Source organism: Cydia amplana, chromosome 26 (assembly GCF_948474715.1).
Source record: "Cydia amplana chromosome 26, ilCydAmpl1.1, whole genome shotgun sequence".
NCBI classification, from domain to species: Eukaryota; Metazoa; Arthropoda; class Insecta; order Lepidoptera; family Tortricidae; genus Cydia; species Cydia amplana.
Window position 1 is genome coordinate 1,023,201 of NC_086094.1, and position 21,270 is coordinate 1,044,470.

Consider the following 21,270-nt stretch of genomic DNA (forward strand, 5'->3'; position numbering starts at 1 on the left):
TGCATTTAGTGACCGCAAAGTCAGGTGAGCGTAATCAAGTAAATCTGTTTTCATCATATTTTATCAAAAATAATCTCTTTTCTGTTCTTGTGCTATTTTCTTATTATCAATACTCTTAACTTATATGCTATATACGCTGCTGCTTCTATGCTGTTAACATCTTCCAAAACAACAATAAATATTCAGATTTATTAATTAATTATTTTATTGTTTGCTATTATGAACAAGTAACAACGCCATCTGTTTAAATTTTTTCCGAATTTAAGTTTCTGGCCGACCGCAGCGACCGCGTATAATGGTAGTTAACTTCTGTAACGTTAGATGGTGCTAAAGGTTCACACAAACTTCACGTGCGGCGCGAAGCGTTTCCATGTGTGCGTGTTAGCGGGGAGGGAAGAACTAGCGGGCGTGGTTTACGAAGCGCCAGACGCGGCTGCAGTAGGCCCTTAAATTGTTTTTTTTTTCTTATTTACTCGTAATGCATGTTTATTATAAGATGTAATGTTTTGAAAAGATGTGTCCCGCCGAGTTTGTTGCCGGTCCCATATTGGGATACCCCCCTCCAATTGAGGGGGGATTTAAAATATTTAAATCTTCTCGAGGCAGGTAGGTGAAGGGTTGGAGCCGGTATAGCTTTATTTGACGTTCATAAGCGCAATATAATATGTCTATTTGAATAAACTATATTTAATCTTATCTTTTTCTTCAACTAGCTTTTACCCGCGACTTCGTCTGCTCGGATTTAGTAATTTGGGTCGCTTATTTTTTATCTAATATGCTTTTTATCGATTCCCCGTACCCACCCCCCTTTTCACCCCCTTAAAGGATGACTTCTGGGATAAAAACTACCCTATGTCCTTTCCCGGAACTCAAACTATCTCTATAGGTACCAAATTACAACAAAATCGGTTCAGCGCTTTAAGCGTGAAGAGGTAACAGACAGACACACACAGACACACTTTCGCATTTACAGTATTATATATTATTAGTATGGATGTTTGGTCTGACCTGGTTCTGGACACGTAGTTGCACTGGTTGCATACAAACTTGAGCCGGTGCACGTCCTGGTGTCGCTGCACCTGAAACGTACGCTTGTAGCGCACGGAACATATCTCGCACGCCAGCTCGCCCTCGGTCTACAATTCAAAATATCCATTTTATTTACATTTGCCATAAAGTTTTTGATAAATCTTCATTTTTGGTACACACTTTTTTTTATTATTGCTGACCGTATTTTTCTTTCCACAGGCAACTAATGCTCATCGCGACAGTAGAAACTCTAAGCACAATTAGGTAAATTAGTTAGCGTTAGAGTTACTATGGCCACCTGTCTCCATCGTCAGATCAGCTCGATGGTACCATAATATTGCATTGTCACCCCGAATTACATATGAATGCAAATTTTCAGCTTCATCGGAAACCGGGAAGTGGGTCGAATTTAACTTGCAAGATTTGATTACAGACAACGGGACAGGTGAAACTAAATACAAGCTTGTAAAAAATGTATTTTGAGTTTTTCACAGGATCGTGTCTCTTTAAATGGTTATAAACTGAAACAGATACCATACACCAAAGAAAATGTGACCAAATCTACCGGTGGCCGGTGGTCTTTAGTGTATGATATCTATTGCAGTTCTGTTAGGATTAATATTTGTATCTAGCTATAGTTGTAGCGTATAGCCTGTTATGCAGTATCCATTGGTTCTATATCTATATGTACCTACCTACATACGTATGCATGTATAGCGCATCGCGCGAACCAATAAACGTTAGTTGCAACCGACCGTGTGCGTGTATCATTGTCTGAGTCCTAACCTCAAACCTAACAATAATTTAATAATATATTTTCATAAAATAATTTGATTTGTTCCCTAAAATTTTTAGTTTCATTAAATGGTTGTTAACAATGTTACTACTTTCTATCTATAGAGATTTCATTTTGTACATCTCGCGTTATGCTAGAAAAAGTTCCGAAAGAATAATTAAGTATTTGAGTGACTCACAGGGTCGTGCCTCATTAGATGGTTGTTGTAAGCGGCCTCCGCGCTGAACCCCTTCCCGCAGGTCTCGCACTTGAACTCCGACTCCAGGTAGTTCTGCGACTTCTTGCGGGCGGCGATCTCTTCCAGTTGCTCTTCCTACATTGCACAACGAACTTTTAACAAACTATTAAATTAAAAAAATATTTTAATATGGCCGAGTGGATTTGACGTCCGACTTTCCATCCGGAGGTCGCGGGTTCAAATCCTGGCTCGTACCAATGAGTTTTTCGGAACTTATGTACGAAATATCATTTGATATTTACCACTAGCTTTTCAGTGAAGGAAAACATCGTGAGGAAACCTGCATACATCTGCGAAGAAATTCAAAGGTGTATGTGAAGTCCACAATCCGCATTGGGCTAGCGTGGGGACTATAGCCCGAGCCCTCTCGCGCATGAGATAAGGCCTGTGCCCAGCAGTGGGACGTATATAGGCTCCCATTATTTTAATGCAAACCAACATGAAATGACATATACATATGCAAATAATGATACACATGTGTTATGTAATCATGATATACATATGATATAGTGCAAATCTAATACCTTTAAACAAGCAATTCTTGTTTATTTATTTATTTATATATTTATTTATTTATTTATATATATATTTCGGGGATCTCGGAAACGGCTCTAACGATTTCGATGAAATTTGCTATATGGGGGTTTTCGGGCGCGAAAAATTGATCTAGCTAGGTCTTATCTCTGGGAAAACACGCATTATCGAGTTTTTATATGATTTCCGAGCGAAGCTCGGATACCCAGATATTTTAATTTATAAGAGGATCTATTCTCCTTCTACATTTAGTTATAATTAAACATATATATATTTATACAGTCAACAACCCTATTGGAATTATGTGCTTATTGTTTCTTTTGTCTTTTTCCTTGTTTGTTTTATTTTGTTACTGTGTTTTGCGACAGTAAATGACTTTTTATTTTTTATTCTTTTTTTTATTTTATTATGGAGCATACCTTGCTTAAAGTCACAATTTTCAATGCATTCTCCGTCTCAAACTTGGCAAAATCAAACACAGGCATATAATTGTTCTCGGCATTCCTAAATTTCCTCTTATCCCTCTTACATGTTCCTGCTCTCTTCTGCTTAGTTTTACTTTTGCACACAGTTTTCACATCTTTCCTCTTCTTCTTAACTTCCAAATTCTTTTTCATTTCTTTTCGCCTTTTCAGTGGTGTCTTACTCTTAACACCAATCTCACCAACTTCACAATTGTTACCTTCGATTTCAAACTCTTTCTTAACCTCCTCACTAAATACTCTGTAGTTTGTTTCTTCGTCAATTTCGATTTCCAACTTAATTTTAGTTTCTATAATGGCATCTTTTTCATCATTGTCATATTCATTTGCCATTACCATCTTTTTGTCGATGGTATTTTCAATATTTGTCACCACTTTTGTTTCTGTAATACTGGCACTGTTTTCATCATCTTCAATAGCCTTTTCCATCTTTTTCTTGATAGTATTCTCAATGTTCCGAACCCTTTTTTGTATATATTTAAGTTTATCAGCAGGAACATTAAGTACACGCTTTTGGTTTTCAAATTGAGTTTTCGAACCATATTTTTTAATAACACCCGCAATGTTTATGACTGGTTTATTAATAATTGCTTCGGTGATTATGTTTGGCTCCTTTTTTATATCGTCTGCTGGTGTGATGTCTAGAAATTCTGCAGTTTCTACTTCAGATATTGTTAGATCCAGAAATAGGTTTGAGGGACGGCTTATTTTGCGAATGCCATCTATGTCCAGCTGAAATAAATACAAGTATTTATAGTACATTACATACCGGAGGTGAATTCGTGAATGTTCCCGATCGCAGGTGTTTGTGGCCCGGACCGAAGGTGAGGGCCATAAATATGCGATCTGGGGCTTTACGAATTACCGCCCGTGGTTTGTATAAAGTTTTACGTCTTGCCTTGGCCAGGAAGTGAGGTGTGGGGAGAGGTGGAGGTAGGAGTGAGGCCTAGGGTGACATAATAGTATTTTATGCAACCGTTGTTTAAGAGGGGTCAAAAAAGGCGAGTGGCGTGCGTAACAATTTGAGGCGTAGCCGAAAATTGTTAATAAAGACGCCACGAGTATTTTTTGACTCAGTTAAACAACGTTGCATACAATACTTTTTCTACGACCAAGCACTTACTTTGAAATAAAATTGTAAATTTAACAAATATTTTTAATTCAAGAAGTAACAAAAATGGAGGGTACTGGCGGGAAAAGAATGAATGAATGAAATAAAAACATGTCTATGGTTCACTTATTTGTCAGAGATGACATTTAAAATAAGGTTGGCAACACTGTATTTCATTCAATATTTTTTAAGTGGTCATTACACGAAGTATCGTAAAATCGCCAAAAAGATACTGCGTGTATGCACAAATTCTTTTTTGGGGAATAGACTAGAGACTTGTCTTGACAACTATAAAGTAGGGTTTTAAAGGTGTGTGCACGACCCTTTAAACGACAAATAAAAGTACGGGAGTAGAAAAAATATATAACAGAACTATGGTAGTATGATGACAATTGAAAACAAGTTTTATAGTGATTTAAACAAGTTATCTTGATGCTACTAGTGTGTTTCATTTATCATTACATAGTAAAATTACAAACTGAGTGTACATCTGTAGTAAAATTACAAAACCTTAAATAGGTTTTAATTCATAACTTTTAATTGAACCTCAAAATCCCATAAGTTACGTACTTTTTACATATTATAGCCAAGGAAGTTAGAATCTTGTTGTATTTTCAATTAGGTTGAATTTCATTGGTGGGTGCGAAGGTGCGAAAATTTTATAAGACAAATGAAATGCTACCTACTTTGTTTTTAATTAAGGTTGAAAATCCATCTCCACAGATGGGCCGGCCACATAGGAAGATTGACAGATGACAGATGGACCAACAAAGTCACAAAGTGGCCAGGACCCCATGGCAAAAGAAAGGCGGGAAAACCCATAACAAGATGGTCCAGGGATATCATAGCCACAGCTGGAGAAAATTGGCTAATCAAGGCTAAAGACCGAGAAAGGTGGAAAGATATGGAGGAGGCCTATACCCGACAGGGGTCCTTAATATAGTACAATGAACAACAATATTATTAGAAAACTTTTATTATGTAAAACTATTTAAGGAAAAATAAAGGCTTAAATAAATAAATAAATTCCATTGAAACTGAGTGTACATCCTATGTACATTGGGTGGCCCGAGGTTAAATGTATTTATATAAAAATTTGTACCTTCTCTTTGAGCGGCTCCGCGGTTAGACTCTGTTGCGTGCGGAGACACATATCTCTGAAAGATGCACATTTACGCAGCTGCATGCCGCAGTACGAGCATAGGTGCTGGGGAAGATTGTCCTTGCCAACCTGCAACAGAAATAACATTGGGAGTAATGTGCAGTTAAACATAAGTAATAAAAATAGCTTATTACAGTCATTTATGAACTGTGTTTGTATCCCAGTCTCACAGATACTAAAATGAGAGTTCACACGGCTAATTCACTATCCAACTATGTTTTTTCATCTTTTAAGATCATCATCATAATTTAATATAAGAGCGTGGCTCTTGTCGGTGGAGTATGCGCCAGTTTTCGCGGTCCTCGGCTAGGTTCTTCAGGTCCCTGTAAAACACGACATTTGCCTTTGTTTTTAGTTGTTGTGTATAGCTTGCTCGTGGTCTTCCTCTTCTTCTAGATTCGATCTTGCCTTCTAATATAGTTTTAAAGAAAGTGTTGTGTCTTATCAAGTGACCTATCATTCTGCCTCGTCTATTCTCTATGGTCCTCAGTAGGTTCCTCTTCTCTCCAACAATGAAGATAAAGATAAGATAAGATAAAAGATAGTTGATTCAAGTAGGCTAATTACAATGCGCTTATGAACGTCAAATAAAGCTACACCGGCTCCAACCCTACACCTCTGCCTCGAGAAGATTTAAATCCCCCCTCAATTGGAGGAGGGTATCCCAATATGGTACCAGCAACAAACTCGGTGGGACACATCTTTACAAAACATTACATCTTGTAATTAACATGCATTACGAGTAAATAATAAAAAATAACAATTTAAATGGCTATAGAATTCATGCATTACAAACCGTGGGTACTCTTCTTTATAGAAATTTGATTTAAAAATATATATGTATTTTAATATATATTTTAATAATATAAATTTTATTATGGAATATTATTATGGAATAATAACATCAATAAATTGCTCTGATAATTAGCTTAAGATAATATTTTTGTAATATTTATTTATAAGTGCTTGTTGCTAGGCCTACATGAATAAAGTATATTTTGAGTTTGAGTTTAAATATATATTTTAACGACCGGTCTGGCCTAGTAGGTAGTGACCCTGCCTGTGAAGCCGCGGTCCTGGGTTCGAATCCCAGTAAGGGCATTTATTTGTGTGATGAGCACAGATATTTGTTCCTGAGTCATGGTTGTTTTCTATGTATTTAAGTATTTGTATATTATATCTATCGTTGTCTGAGTACCCACAACACAAGCCTTCTTGAGCTTACTGTGGACTTAGTCAATTTGTGTAAAAATGTCCTATAATATTTATTTATTTATTTATATGTATGTACATCAAATCATACAAATACTAGTAGTATTTAGCTGTATTCTGTAGCTCTTTCAGAATAACAGTCCCTTTTTTTAAAGCGTTTGTACCTGGACGTTCGGGGCCCGAATCATAAAAAGACACGTCACCATTTTTTACCCTTTTTCTAATGCTAAAATAAACGAAATATAGTTCGGGAATCGGTCAAAAACAGTAAATTAACCCAAAAATACTTACAGGAGTCCCTGTGATATGAGCAAAGGCGTCAGCAAGTTTATTTTCATGTATGTTGAACAGTCTTCCGTCGGTGGAAAGGCAGGCGCGGCAGCATAATAAGGGGTCCTCTTTTGAGGACTCATGTTGTGTTACCTCCATGATTTGACCCTAGATATTAATATTTCGTTATGAACGACATGTCCATGATTTCCATGAAACTAAAAACAATATAAATGTATAGATAATTAATTCTCCGATTCAATAGATTTCATCTATTTGTCAATTTCATCTGTCAACAGATGTGTCACCAACATGTCCAACATAGAAGGTATACCTATTCATGGTCACCAAGTGTCACGTATACAGTTCAGGAATTTGAAATACATTCGGATAAATATACTCAAATTATGGACTAGCAACTAATTTATAGCTGGTCAACCAAATCTTGTCAGTAAAAAAGGCGCTTCTATGGGACGATATCCCTCGAAGCATGGACTTTTTTTGAGCAATCTTGCGCCGACAGCATGATCACGTGATGAGTTTAGGCTAAAAAGCGCTAGTTCAGATTATGTATTGCTTTCATAAAGAAGAAAGTTAATGAAAGCCCCATGAAATTAGTTGTTTTGTATAGTTTCTATGCACTTCTATGAAATAAAATTATGACTTTTAAAGTGCTTTCAAATAACACTTGCGCATTCTGTAAAATCAAAATTGTAATACTATACTTGGTCAACCAGATCTTGACAGTAGAAAAAGGCGGCAAATTTGAAAAATGTAGGCGCGAAGGGATATCGTCCCATAGAAAATTTGAATTTCGCGCCTTTTTTTACTGACAAGATTTGGTTGACCAGCTATATAAAGCAAAATAATCCATGTCCATTTATCCGAATGTGTAACAATTTTCGAACGTACCGCATCTGTCAGTGTCAGTTACACCTTGTCATTCATTATTTATCAAATTATCATTGTATTTTGCTCAGATTTTATAATGGTTTTTTGTACCATTTCTTACAACAAATAATAAATATCCTGAGATTCATATTTAAACAAAGTTGTCATGGATGTAACACAGACTGAGTCGTCAAATGAGGACCCCTTGTTATGCTGCCGCGCCTGCCTATCGACCGACGGAAGACTGTTCAATATTCATGAATATAAACTTGCTGATGCCTTCGCTCGTATCACAGGGACAACTGTAAGTATTTTACATATTTTTTTAACATTATATTGTTTAAAAAAAGGTACTACTAGTATGACTTTTGCTATTGCAAGCTTGTGGGGTTCCTATTTTATCACTGACTACTTGCAGGGGATGAAATCTGTCTGGTAAATTTTTGTTTCGGCACAGGTTTCACTGGATTTTGAGTGATCCGAAGTAAATGTAATTTTTTTTAATGTTAAGATTTTTTTTACTGGCCGGTTTGAGTGTCCCACTGCTGGGCAAGAGTTTTATGCCCTGCCACTCAACCCTTTTCCAATTTCAGGTTACCATGGATATGCCACAACACCTATGTGCATACTGTGGCATGCTGCTGCGCAAATGTGAATCTTTTAGAGCCATGTGTTTACACACACAACAATGTCTATTCACGGAGCTTAAAGACAAGGTAGGTTTTTTGCAAGCTTTTATTTAGTTGTAGTAATAGGTGTCGGCTCCAGGGTTGAGATTATAGTCTAAAAAATCAAAATTTTCTATGATGTAATGGGGCCAGTTTTGTATTTGTAGGTTTTTACTTTTTAGGTAGTTTTAGTTTAGTATGGTTAGTTATTAGTTTATTTTATTTTTGTTAGTTGTAATTAATTACTTTTAGTTGTAGCATAATTATTTGATAAATAAATTACTTCCATTAATGGATTATCCAACAATTTTCTCACTTCTACTACTATAGTTAGTTTTTTTTAGCATTAGAAAAAGACTGCACGCTTTTTAAAAATCAGTAACTATTACTTATGAAAGCAAAAGAATGTAAATAGATTCATAATTGTTACATATTAGCCATGACTTATTTTTCAAAAGTCAGTTTAGATCTTTTTTTCTCAAAAGAATAACAATAATTCACTTACTTGAGAAAAGAAAACAACATGCATAATTTAGCTATGATACTTAATCTATGCTTAATCTAAGCTAGTGAGCGTAAACATTAATGCAATCACAAAACTGTAGTATTATAAAAGCATACAAAACAAGTTTAAAGGTAAACACGATCGCTGTCTACTTGGAGCGCGCAGCGCTCTGCACTGTGTGATGCGTCATGCGAGCGTAGTAGATAAGTTTTACACGGATATAAGGAATTTGGAAGTGTCTTAATAAGTGCGTACGTACATTGCATTTGCCGAGTTAAACTAGTAAGTTGAGTAGTTTTATTTTGTATATGTATTTTATTGCACAGTTAATGAATGGTACATGATTATTGTGAACAGTTATATGATGGTTTAAGTCAAATATTATCAAAAGTGTTTTTCAATAAAAAGACATGTCAAGTTAGTTACCTTTTTTCTAATGCTAAAAAAACTAATCATAGTACAGGGTTGGTGGCAGTGATATTTAATATTTAACACATATAACTTTCTATTTACTTATTTTCTAGCTGGACTTAGAGGATATTCGCAAAATAAACATCTCTACCCAGTTCCTTAACCTAACTTTAACAGATGTAAAAACTATTGAATGTATTGATATTCACCCAAAAGACATAAAACAGGAACCAATAAACATCATAGACATAGACGGCATTATAAATAAAACTGATTCAAGAACAGAATTGGCAAACGAAAAACATGTCCCTGCGAATAAACTTACATATATTAAAAAAAGGGTAAGAAAAATAGAGAATGCTTTTAAGAAAAAGAAAAGAATAACAATTGATGATGATAATGATGAAAAAGATGATGGTATTAAGGAAACTAAAATTAAAATGGAAGTTGAAATTGATGATAACAATAGCGATGAAATAAAAAAAGAGTTTGACATTGAAATTGAAGGTAATAATGATGACGGCAGTGACATTAAGATTGTTAAGAAAGCAATGAAAAGACAAGAGAAAAATAATAAGACTGTAGTTAAGAAGAATAAATTAGAAACGAATAATGTAAAATCTAAAGATACCAAAGTGAGAGAAGTAAAAAAGAAAAAAGTAAAAAGAAAGATGAGGAATCCAGAAAATAATTATATGCCCGAGTTTGATTTTGCTAAATTCGAGAGTGCACATGCTGTGAAAATTATTACACTGAGTAAAGTAAGTTTTTTTGATACAAAACTCGTTAGTTTTACCGATTTTTTTTATGATTGTGTATTATGTGTAAAGTCTAAGATATAATCTTGTTTGCGAGGCACTAGTTTTTATGATAGCGACTGTCTTCTGACCTTCCAACCCAAAGGAGAAATTAATCGGATTCATCGCGATGTTTTTCTTCACCGAAAAGCGATTGAAAAATGTCAAATGTTTTATCGTACATAAGTTCCTAAAAACTCATTGGTACAGTCAAAGAAGTTTCTTACCCATATTGTACTTTGTCACAGTGACAATAGTGAGGCATGTATGAGGTCTGTAGCGACTTTCATATTGATTGTCACTGTGACAAGGTTCCAAATGGGTCGGAAATTAAATTCTTTGACTCGGATTGAATGTCGCACACTTTTAACATTTTGGGTTTGATTAAAAATGTTGGTACTTGCAGGAAGAGCAGCTGGAAGAGATCGCCGCCCGCAAGAAGTCGCAGAACTATTTGGAGTCGCGGTTTCGGTGCGAGACCTGCGGGAAGGGGTTTAACGCGGATCCCGCATTCAACAACCATCTAGCGAGGCACAGCCTGGTGAGTAACACTAAGTGTAAGGCCTGAGTGGACGCTCGCTCGGCGACGCGTGCAGCGTGGCTGTGGGCTCACGCGTGATGTGAGCAGCGTGCACTAAGGCCGCTCCTATACGTGCGCATTTGTTTAACATGCACGCCGCACGCCCCGCCCCGCTGCACGCACAACAAGAGGTTCCACTCAGGCCTTACACTAATGCTACCTATTTCTATATTTATAGGCTATATAATTTATCAAACAGCTTGGGTAAGGTGACGGACGTCATCTTCATCTCTACATCATTTAACGTTGAATTGTATTGAGATGACATCTGACACCGTACCTAAGCTATTTGAAGAATACTATAGTCGGATGTGACCCTGCCTGTTCACTGACGTCTCATTTATTTATGGTTTATGGTTTACTTCATGTACCTAAGATGGACTAATTACCTACCTAACCCTTATATTATACCTAAGAACTGATGTAAAAAGTAATGAAATAAATGTATTTGTATTTATATGGTTTTACGTAGCAAATTTGTTCCAATTTTCTCCAAAAAACATCATAAACTTATACTTAAATATAAGTTTATGATATGATAGTATATTTCGCTGCGAGTGCAACGAAACGCGCGTGCGAGTGCGGGTGTAACGTCGGAATTAAAGGTAAAAATAATGAAATTATATCGCGGTAGACCCGTTTGTGTAATTAAATATGAGTGCAGCTGAGTAAAAATATTCGTAAATATATATAGTGCATACTTGTTATCCATTATATTTTCTCGGAAACATTCGTATTTGTCATGTCACTTCAGTCAACGTCAGCACTTTTTGTACTTTCTGGACCTTTTTGCACACACGAGACTGACATAAATAGCAAGACACGTTCGTACGTTTGCGTGAAATACGGTGGAAAATAATTATGCATTATAGTTAGTTCTTTTTTTGCATCAGAAAAAAGGTATTAAACAATCTTGATGTGTTTTTTCTTTATTGAAAAACACTTTTGAAAAATAAGTCACGGCAAATATGTAACAATTATGAATCATATACGATTATTTACATTCTTTTTTAAGTAATAGTTACTGATTAAAAAAAAGCGTTTTTCAATTAAAAGACACGTCAAATTCGAGTAGTCTTTTTCTAATGCTAAAAAAACGAACGATTGTAAATGTTAGTTCGTCGCTCGTTGTTAACAGAGCGAAGGCGAATTTGCTTGCGAGATCTGCGCGATACGCTACAAGAAGAAATACAGATGGCAGGTGCATCAGGACGTGCACCGGCTCAAGTTTGTGTGCAACGAGTGCAACTACGTGTCTAGAGACAGGTTGGGCTAATCATTTACTATATAGTTGATCATGTCACAGGGCGGACACGCCATACATCAAAAATCATTTGCGTTTATATGTTTGCGCGGCACGTCTGTACACGCGTCATTGTGAATGTGTGGGTAAGTCGCTTTACTGAAAGCACGCTAGAAGTCCGTCAGAATAACGTATCGGGTCGGCGGTGCGTGGCCGTTCTGTATGATAATACTATTACTTATTCTGTGATCATGTTTAAAGTTTCATAGATGATATATTTGCAGGTGTATGGTTTCTCCCTTATGTGAAGCAGCAGTGGGAAAGAATAATTATTATTTTTCTTTGTAATTATAATGATTCAGAATGACAAACTAATAGCGCTTCTTGTAGTATATAGTTAAACCTGAATTGCAACACTACTCCACCCCTTAGGAGATAAATTTAGGGAGAAACTGTATCATGTATTACTTTATAAGCAAAATATTTGCGTGTCAAATGTAATCGAAACCAGTTCAGTCTTTTTTCATCCAAATATCAACTACTTTCACGGTTTCACCATATATATATGAGAAAATACTTATTTTTATTCCAACAAATATATGGAGTTGTATATCACTAGTTCGCGTATTATCCAGTTAAATATTACTAAACGTTATTTATAATATGTGCAGAGGACAAGCGAAGAGACACTACGACATGCACGCAGGCAAGACGTACAAATGCCAGCACTGTGAGAAGAGTTTTAAGTGAGTACTTTTATTTTTATTTTATATGGAAAGGATCGATTTTTAACGATAATGGGGTTGCCAACTGTCAAAGGTTGGCATAGATGGCGCCATCATAGCTTGCCCCTTTTTCTATGAGATTTGGCTTAAAGGGCTGGCATCCAGGGCATTAAAAGAACAAAAGTTTGACACAATTCTAGGGATTGACAGGGCAAGCTATGCTGGCGCCATCTGCTAAATACTTCGACCGGCCAACCCCATTACCACCTCTTATCTGCCTTTATTTTTCTGTTCGTTTCTGAATGTTTGTTTTTCTTTTTGAGTTGTGCAATAAAGATTATTTCTCTCTATCTATTTTTAATTCCAATTTATTTTTTGAAGGCTCAGAAATTAGGGCTCGTTTAGACGGTGCGAGAACTCGCATGCGAGTTTCATTACATTGCGTTATTTGATCGGTCGGCTGAACTGTTGTAACCTCAATGGTCCGCGATGTAACTAAAATCGCATGTGAGTTCGCGCGCCGTCTAAATGAGCCCTTAGTATGCATAATATTTATTTCAAAGAAAAAACCTTATTAACAATACATAATGTCCAGTGGCCCCCACACTAGGCTATGCCTGTCACGTGGTGGCAATTCTTAAAGTGATAAAGATTAAAAAAAGAAATGTGAGCCTATATGCGTCCCACTGCTGGGCACAGGCCTCCTCTCATGCGCGAGAGGGCTTGGGCTATAGTCCCCACGCTAGCCCAATGCGGATTGGGGACTTCACATACACCTTTGAATTTCTTCGCAGACAAAGATAAAGATTTATTATGATATTTTTATTTGTAACAGAATAGAGAAAAAAATACATAAATTGCTCACTCCATACATCAGTTTTAGTACCAAAAAGACTATTAGCATCTAGTATCGAGTAGCGGAACTATCAGTACTGCTACTTGACAATAGATGTAGCACCGACCGGAAAGTCTTATGCTGTTGAGATAAGACTTTCCGGTCGGTGCGACATCTATTGTCAAGTAGCAGTACTGATAGTTCCGCTACTCGATGCTAGATGTAGACACTGAAATTAATAGTCTGAACTGATGTATGGAGTGAGCACTCTTGTCTTACTTATTTCTCTATGGTAACAGTAAGATGACGTCATACTTGACGCACATACGCGTGGTGCACCCCGCGCAGTGCGCCGCGTGCGACGTGTGCGGCGAGACGTTTGTGGGCGAGAACGGACTGAGGATGCATAAGAACAGAGCTCATGCCGAGGTAACATACTAAAACCACAGACAAGGCATCCTCTAGACCAGTGTTTTTCAAACTTTATGGTGTCACGGCCCTTTATGACTAATAAAATTTTTTCGCGACCCCCAAACCCCGTTTCTACGTTTTTCTATCTAGTACCTATAACAAATTTGGAACCACAGACCAGTGTTTGGAACGCACCTTTCTATCATTCACTCAGTTACATATGCGTTTTGGCTGAATATCCCCATCTAGCAAAAGAAGCCCTTAAAGTTTTGATCCCATTTGCTACTTCATATTTATGCGAGCTGACGTTTTCATCAATGGTCGATATCAAAACCAAAAAAAAAGGAATAGATTGAATTTGGAAAATGATTTAATCGTCTCCCTTCGACAAGTGCCGCGACCCCCCTGGGGGTCGCGACCCACACTTTGAAAAACACTGCTCTAGACTGAGCATAGTAGCGCTACCCCCTCTGCCACAAATATACGGTAGTTTTACTCCATTTTCGAGTCAGTGTCTTTGTGTGACGTCCGTGTCTTTGGACGGACCAATCACGGCACGGGACTCGCTCACCTCGTCCCCCGCACCCCAGTATTTTTGGCAGCATCGGTTTCATGAAATAATTGCTCTAAACTCCGTCTAGAGGATTCCTAGTCTATGACTTAAACACATTTGATTTGACGACTGGTCTGGCCTAGTGGGTAGTGACCCTGCCTGTGAAGCCGCGGTCCTGGGTTCGAATCCCGGTAAGGGCATTTATTTGTGTGATGAGCACAGATATTTGTTCCTGAGTCGGGTGTTTTCTATGTATTTGTATATTATATATATCGTTGTCTGAGTGCCCACAATATAAGCCTTCTTGAGCTTACTGTGGGACTTAGTCAATCTGTGTAAGAATGTCCTATCATATTTATTTGGTTCCTTATTAATGGCACTACTATAATTTAAAAATAATTGTTTTATTTTCAGAAATCGCAACAATTTAAGTGCACGACGTGTTCAGCGAACTTTGTCAGTTTAGAAGCTCTGAACAGACACACAGACACGCCCGGCGAGCACGGAGACCTGCGGCCGTGCGAGCAGTGCGGCGAGAACTGTGCGAGCGAGCACAAGCTACAGGAACATGTCACAGAGAGACATCCGAAGGAAATGCATCGGTGTGAGGAGGTTAGTTACAAGTTTTTATTAACTTGCCATTTTGGGAACCTTAAGTAGATTATTTAAGTAGAAGATATTTTTTGCTGTGGGCTACCGTTTACGAGAGGTCTCTATGTTTCCCAAATTGTTTTAAGTCATAATGTATTGTTTGCCCGCATTTTCGTTAGTCATTATAATTCATTTGGTTCAGAAACGCATCACTTTTCAGGATTGCCATAAAACAAATCTAACCTAACCTATTTATAGGATATCCTTACGAAAATCCTGAAAAGCTAACGGTTTCAGTTTTAGGACTAATAATAATATGACAAACAATTCATTATGACTTAAAACTTTATGGAAAACAAAGGGACCCCGTTTACGAGATATTTACGAAAAACAAATAAAAACGTTTTAGAACAAATTATACATCACTTTCCCGCCTTCATATATTTTAAAATATTGATCCTAGCTAAAAAGTGTATAGAATCTTTTTTGTAGAAAAGGACCATGGGCAACTTTGTATGGAGCCTGGACCCAACGCCAACAGAAGTGAGAGTAAGGTCATTAGATAGGTATTTCTATGTACTTCATTTTGTTCTATGGGCACCAAGCGGAATTCCATTGCAGAAGTGAGATATTGGTATTTTAGCTAAAATGTCGTCACCCTTATTACCTATCTAGAACCTAGACAATAGAGTCCAAGTAAGTAAATGTATTGCTGCAGGGTAGACGTTCACGCACCGCCGGGCGAGCACATCGAATGATTTGCCGCGCTCGCCCGGCGGTATTTCGAAGCTTAAGAGCCAACAGGAGCTAAGATTTAAATATTTTAGGTAAATATACCCGTCTCGCTAACGGAAGCGGCTCCTAAAACTAGTGCGATAAGGACAAGGCGAAAAATCCTGCGTAAAAATCTCAAAAATCGAGGTTTCGTACTCGACTGTTTCCTCCTCCAAAACTTAACCAATCGTAACCAAATTTGGAAATCTAAATGATAATGACATTATCTGTGTCGGACCGTTTTGATTTTTTGACTAATTGATATCAGTTTTGAATAGCACGCCTCTCATTGCGGCATAGTCAATTAGGCCATTTTTGAAGGGCTCTAGCGTCTTAAAAAACAAAAATATCAAAAAAATCAAAACGGTCCGACACAGATATTGACAATATTAATCTGTGTTGAAAAAATAATTGCTCTAGCTTCAAAACTCACGGAGGAAACAGTCGAGTACGTTTGTATGGAGAAATGATCACTCCTGTTGGCTCTTAATAGCATCGTTTGCAGACGTTTCCGCTTAATGCAAAATTAATTTCGATTATTTATGTAATAGATTTTTTTTTGCTACGGGCCACCGTTTAAGAGTTATTTACGGAAGACTATAAAAAGGGACCTTAAATCCCCACTTTTTTAACGGACTGTAAATATGCGCAGTGCGACATGTCATTCCCCGACGCGTCGGCCCTCTCGGTCCACACTAAACGCTCGCACCTCAACCAGCGGCCGTCCGCGGCGGCAGACCGGCTCTACAACAGGAAAGTCGCTGCGCGCCGCCGCGCTGCGCTGCGCGGCGCCCCGCCCAAGGGGCAAGTGGTGTGCGAGCAGTGCGGACAGATCATGCCGGTAATACTATACTGATATACTATATATATTATATGTAATATACGTTTAGTATTTATGTATGTAGCATGTATTTTATTTTATAATAATATTTATGTATTTTATTTACTTTTGGACATTTAGGTTAGTTTACTTTTAAAGTGTTGCTGTACATTCCGTAAGTTTGTCTATCTAATTTGAATTCTCCCCTAATCTACTCGAAGGTTAGCTGGAAGAGATCCCTTACAGGGATAAGTTCGCCTTTGTACCTTTATTTCTGTAAACATTATGTAAACCTGTGTTGTGTACAATAAAGTGATTACTACTACTACTACTACTGACTAGTTGTATATTAGCGTCCTAATACAATACTATATGTATAGTGACCGAGATTCGTATTAGTAAGTAAAAATTTAATAGTTATTAGTGGTTTTCCATCAGCCGAGTTGGAGCGCTGGGGCCTAGCGGTAAGAGCGTGCGCCTTTCAATCCGGAGGTCGCGGGTTCAAACCTCGGCTCGTACCGATGAGTTTTTCGGAACTTACCTATATGTACGAAATATCATTTGATATTTACCAGTCGCTTTTCGGTGAAGGAAAAGATCGTGAGGAAAACGGACTAATCCTAATCAGGGATATTGCGAACATCCGCATCCGCATCCGCATCCGCAACCGCGGAACTTCCGCATTATTTTCATCATCCGCATCCGCATAAAATCGATGCGGAGCTTATGCGGTTGCGGATGTCGAACAAGTCGGTACAGGAACGTCTTAACGGTGGTGTAAATGCTAGGTAATTTCGTCATTACCTATAACGAAATCGTCTAGATCCAGAAAAGTCGGCGAAGTTACTGTTTATTAAAATAACGCACCTATATTCTTGCTCAAATACTAAACGTTTCGTTTTTTTAATAAAAAAAATACTTAAAATGTAATATTTGACGTTTTCTAAGTACCTAATCTTGACATCCGCATCCGTATCCGCGGATTTGTGCCTTTAAATATCCGCATCCGCGGATGTCAAACAATCTGCATCCGCAACATCCCTGATCCTAATAAGGCCTAGTTTCCCCTCTGGGTTGGAAGGTCACATGGCAGTCGCTTTCGTAAAAACTAGTGCCTACGTAAATTTTTGGGATTAGTTGTCAAGCGGACCCCAGGCTCCCCTGAGCCGTGGCAAAATGCCGGAACAACGCGAGGAAGATGAGGCTTTTCTTCAGAAAAGGCTCCCTATGCTTCAAGTGCATAAGGAATTTTCATGCTCAATACAAGATTTATTGAGCTTGTGGTGCTAGGTCGATTTTTGTAAGAGTGTCCTATTAATATTTATTTATTTATTAAATAATCCAACAGAACGCTACCCTGCTGCGGTACCACCAACGTCGACACGACGGTGTGAAGCCGTTCGCCTGCAACCAGTGCCCGAAGACCTTCTACTACAAAACGTCGTTAGATGTAAGTACTAAGCTACAGATATCGCAGGTGTAGGGTTTCTCGCCCGCGTTCAAGAAGTCCTAGCCTCAACTTTTGTAGGAACACAGTGGTACTGGTACAGTTTGTTAGAAAAAATGTTGTTTATTGTTCTACTAACCTGCTTAGTAGATGGTTGGATGGAAATGCCGTATAAATACAGCAAAAACGCATGTTTGGTAAATTTAAATACAAATATGTAACAAAAAGGTTGATTCACCCAAGTAAATAATTACTGCAGATAGCGAAATTTTGTAGCGTCTTGTTATATCACGATATATGTTAAAGGTTGAGATCACAATCATTCAAGTTTTTTTTTTCATGGCAACAATGTCATTTGTGTATCACATTGGAGATAGTCCACATGGTGTTTTACTACGCCGAACAGTAAATGGGGCATTATCTATGAAAAGGGACCTTATTGTCGATGTCGCTTACGCCGCACAGCGTCAGGCGGCATTGTATTTATATCGGAGCATCGTTAATAATGACGTAAGCGCCATCGACAATAAGGTTCCTTTTCATAGATAACGTCACAAATCAATTTGAATGCCACAAGTCTTGTGGTTATTGAATTTTCAAACTTCTTATTTTAAAGATTTACCGCATTATATACAGCGCCATCTATATAAGCTATCAAATACGACGCACAAAGTGTTAGACTTTACTCATGTTTAATACAATGATTTTTTAGGTACATATACTGACGCACACAGGGGAGAGACCGTTCCAGTGTCCGGAGTGTCCGCTTGCCTTCGTACTGAAGGGACACCTCAAGCGACACCATAAGACTGTAAGTACCGCCTTAAGTGTGTGTGTGTGTGTACATGTAGTGACACACACAGGAGAGACCATGCCTGTGTCTGGAGTGTCTGCTCGTCTTCGTAACGCAGGGACACCTTCAATACGAGTTTAGGCTCATTAGAAAGGTTGATAGGGGGTCCCTTTGTTTCACATCAAGTTTTAAGTCATAATGTATTGTTTGTCATATCATCATTAGTCCTAAAACTGAAACCCTTAACTTTTCAAGATTTTCGTAAGGTTATCCTATAGATAGGTTTGATTTATGACAATCCTACTCTAAAAGTGGCGCGTTTCTGAACCAAACAAACTATGTTATGACTAACGAAAATGCGGACAAACAATACATTATGACTTATGACTGAAAACTTTTTGGAAAACAATAGAGATACACTTGATAGATAGTACTCGTATAAGACAGGAATAAAAGCTGATCACTAAAAAATTGTCAGTGACTATATTTTTCATACTAATCGGCTTTTTTTTCTAGGCGCACCAAGGAATCCGCGACAACATCCCGTGCTCTATCTGTGGCCGAGTGTTCTCCACCAAGTCCGCGCTCACCACGCACGTCAACTCTGTGCACCACGGGCAGCCGTGGCCCAAGAGGGACCGGAGCAAGCGGAAAACTAAACCCAACGCTTAATAAATCCATTAAAAACATTATTAAATTGTAGTTTTCTTTTTACGAAGTCTGACCACGCACTTAGAAAGTCTGCACCTTCCCATTAACCGGTTAAACTGTTAACCCAGTGTCAAATTGAATTGGTAACCATGATAACTCCAGATTTAACCGGTTAACCCCGGGTTATTGAATGATGTAGGCCCTAAGACTGAATCTCTATGGTTACTTACAAAATAAATTCAGAATATCATAAATGTGTATCTTTAATACAGAGGCCATAAGCTTCGTAATTGTTGAACTAATGAATACAGTCAGCAGCAGAAGTTGCTAAGCGGGCGAGGTGTTCACAACACGTAAATGAGGAAATATTCAGTACAAGTGGTAATATGGGGCATTATCTATGAAAAGGGACCTTAATGTCGATGGCGCTTATGCCGCACAGCGTCGCGCGGCATTGTATTTATATCGGAGCGTCGTTAATAATGGCGTAAGCGCCATCGACAATAAGGTCCCTTATCATAGATAACGGCACATATAAGCTAATTTTTCACTATTCATGCCTTTAGACACGTTACTCTTTCGGTAGATGTCGCTAGGGCCTCCCTAAGGCTCATATGTGGTGGAAATAATCGCTGTACTGGGTGAGGTCTTGGTAGCTCAGATGGAAGAGCACCAGGTTAGCGATCCGGTAGTCGTGGGTTCAAATCCCACCCAAGAAAGTGAATTTTCCACTTTTAATTTGTTTCTAAGCTTAATAGCATCGTTCGCAGACGTTTCTTCTTGAAACAAAATTAATTCAGGCTTGTATAGGATGAAAATAAAGGAATTGAGTTTTAGGTTTCATTTACTCGTATACAATTATCTGGAATAAATGAAACGACATTGTGGAACGATTTAAGTATATTTTTATTAATATCTATATTATATTATGTATATAAATATTTACGATTAAACTTATTTATGTGGTGTAAGCCTGCCTGACCACTGAGGCGAAGCGGAGCGGAGATTACAACCAATGCTATTAACACATTCATCGCCACCCAGCCAAACAAGACATCCGCGCCAGGCCACAAAAAAATCGTCATATAAAGCTGTAGTACCACGATCCCGACTATCGGGTCGTCCGGCCTGGGAACGAAATCATAAAATACCCGATAATAGTCGAGTTTTCGGCACTGAATGTGTTAATTCCCTACTCTCCGCTCCGTCTCAGTGGACAGGCCTATAGTCAACCACAAATAACTATAGGGTATTTGAAATTTTTTTTATGAATGGTATCAGTCGATCAGGTTTGTTTTGAGGATCAAATGTCTGTATGGGACCCATTGTCTTAAAGCAATACAAAGGCCACAAATGATGGTCAAAAGTGGCACCCGCACTTTACTGACGAAACGCTTCACAGAAAATGGCAATACATCGTGACGTCATCATGTAACGTTAAAAGCCGTTTCAATGTATGGAAAACAAGGAAATTGCGATTTTGTCCGTGAAATATTGCGTTTATGTATATGGCTGCTATACAATATTTTTTTAAATAAAATGTAAGGAATCGAATGGTATCATTATTTTTTTCCTATTAGGAAGTTTAAAAAAAAAATTGGAACTTTAAGGCCTTGTAGTTTTTTATTATTCCCATATATTTTTTAAATTTCCAATGTATTATGATAAATTGCTCATTTTCTATCTATTTAACTAGATTTAGTTATAAAATTCAACATGTGACAAATACCCTATTGTTTAG

General features: G+C 37.7%; 1 protein-coding gene across 3 annotated transcripts in view; it reads left to right on the forward strand.

Annotated features, from left to right (window-relative positions):
- The window catches only part of LOC134660127 (zinc finger protein 708-like), a 290,810-nt gene extending 271,242 nt beyond the window's left edge, over positions 1-19,568 (forward strand). Inside the window, exons 1-12 of one of the 3 annotated variants that reach the window (XM_063515832.1) lie at positions 7,823-8,029; positions 8,319-8,441; positions 9,423-10,070; positions 10,513-10,647; positions 11,825-11,952; positions 12,601-12,675; positions 13,789-13,918; positions 14,868-15,065; positions 16,471-16,659; positions 17,987-18,088; positions 18,798-18,896; positions 19,395-19,568. In XM_063515832.1, coding sequence (XP_063371902.1) covers positions 7,892-8,029; positions 8,319-8,441; positions 9,423-10,070; positions 10,513-10,647; positions 11,825-11,952; positions 12,601-12,675; positions 13,789-13,918; positions 14,868-15,065; positions 16,471-16,659; positions 17,987-18,088; positions 18,798-18,896; positions 19,395-19,550 — 2,121 coding nt within the window. In that variant the 5' untranslated portion in view covers positions 7,823-7,891 and the 3' untranslated portion in view covers positions 19,551-19,568. Of the gene's footprint in view, positions 1-7,822; positions 8,030-8,318; positions 8,442-9,422; positions 10,071-10,512; positions 10,648-11,824; positions 11,953-12,600; positions 12,676-13,788; positions 13,919-14,867; positions 15,066-16,470; positions 16,660-17,986; positions 18,089-18,797; positions 18,897-19,394 lie in introns of those variants that run through there. The other 2 variants (XM_063515833.1, XM_063515834.1) reach the window with 2 other exon arrangements.
- Positions 19,569-21,270: the final 1,702 nt, after the last annotated feature.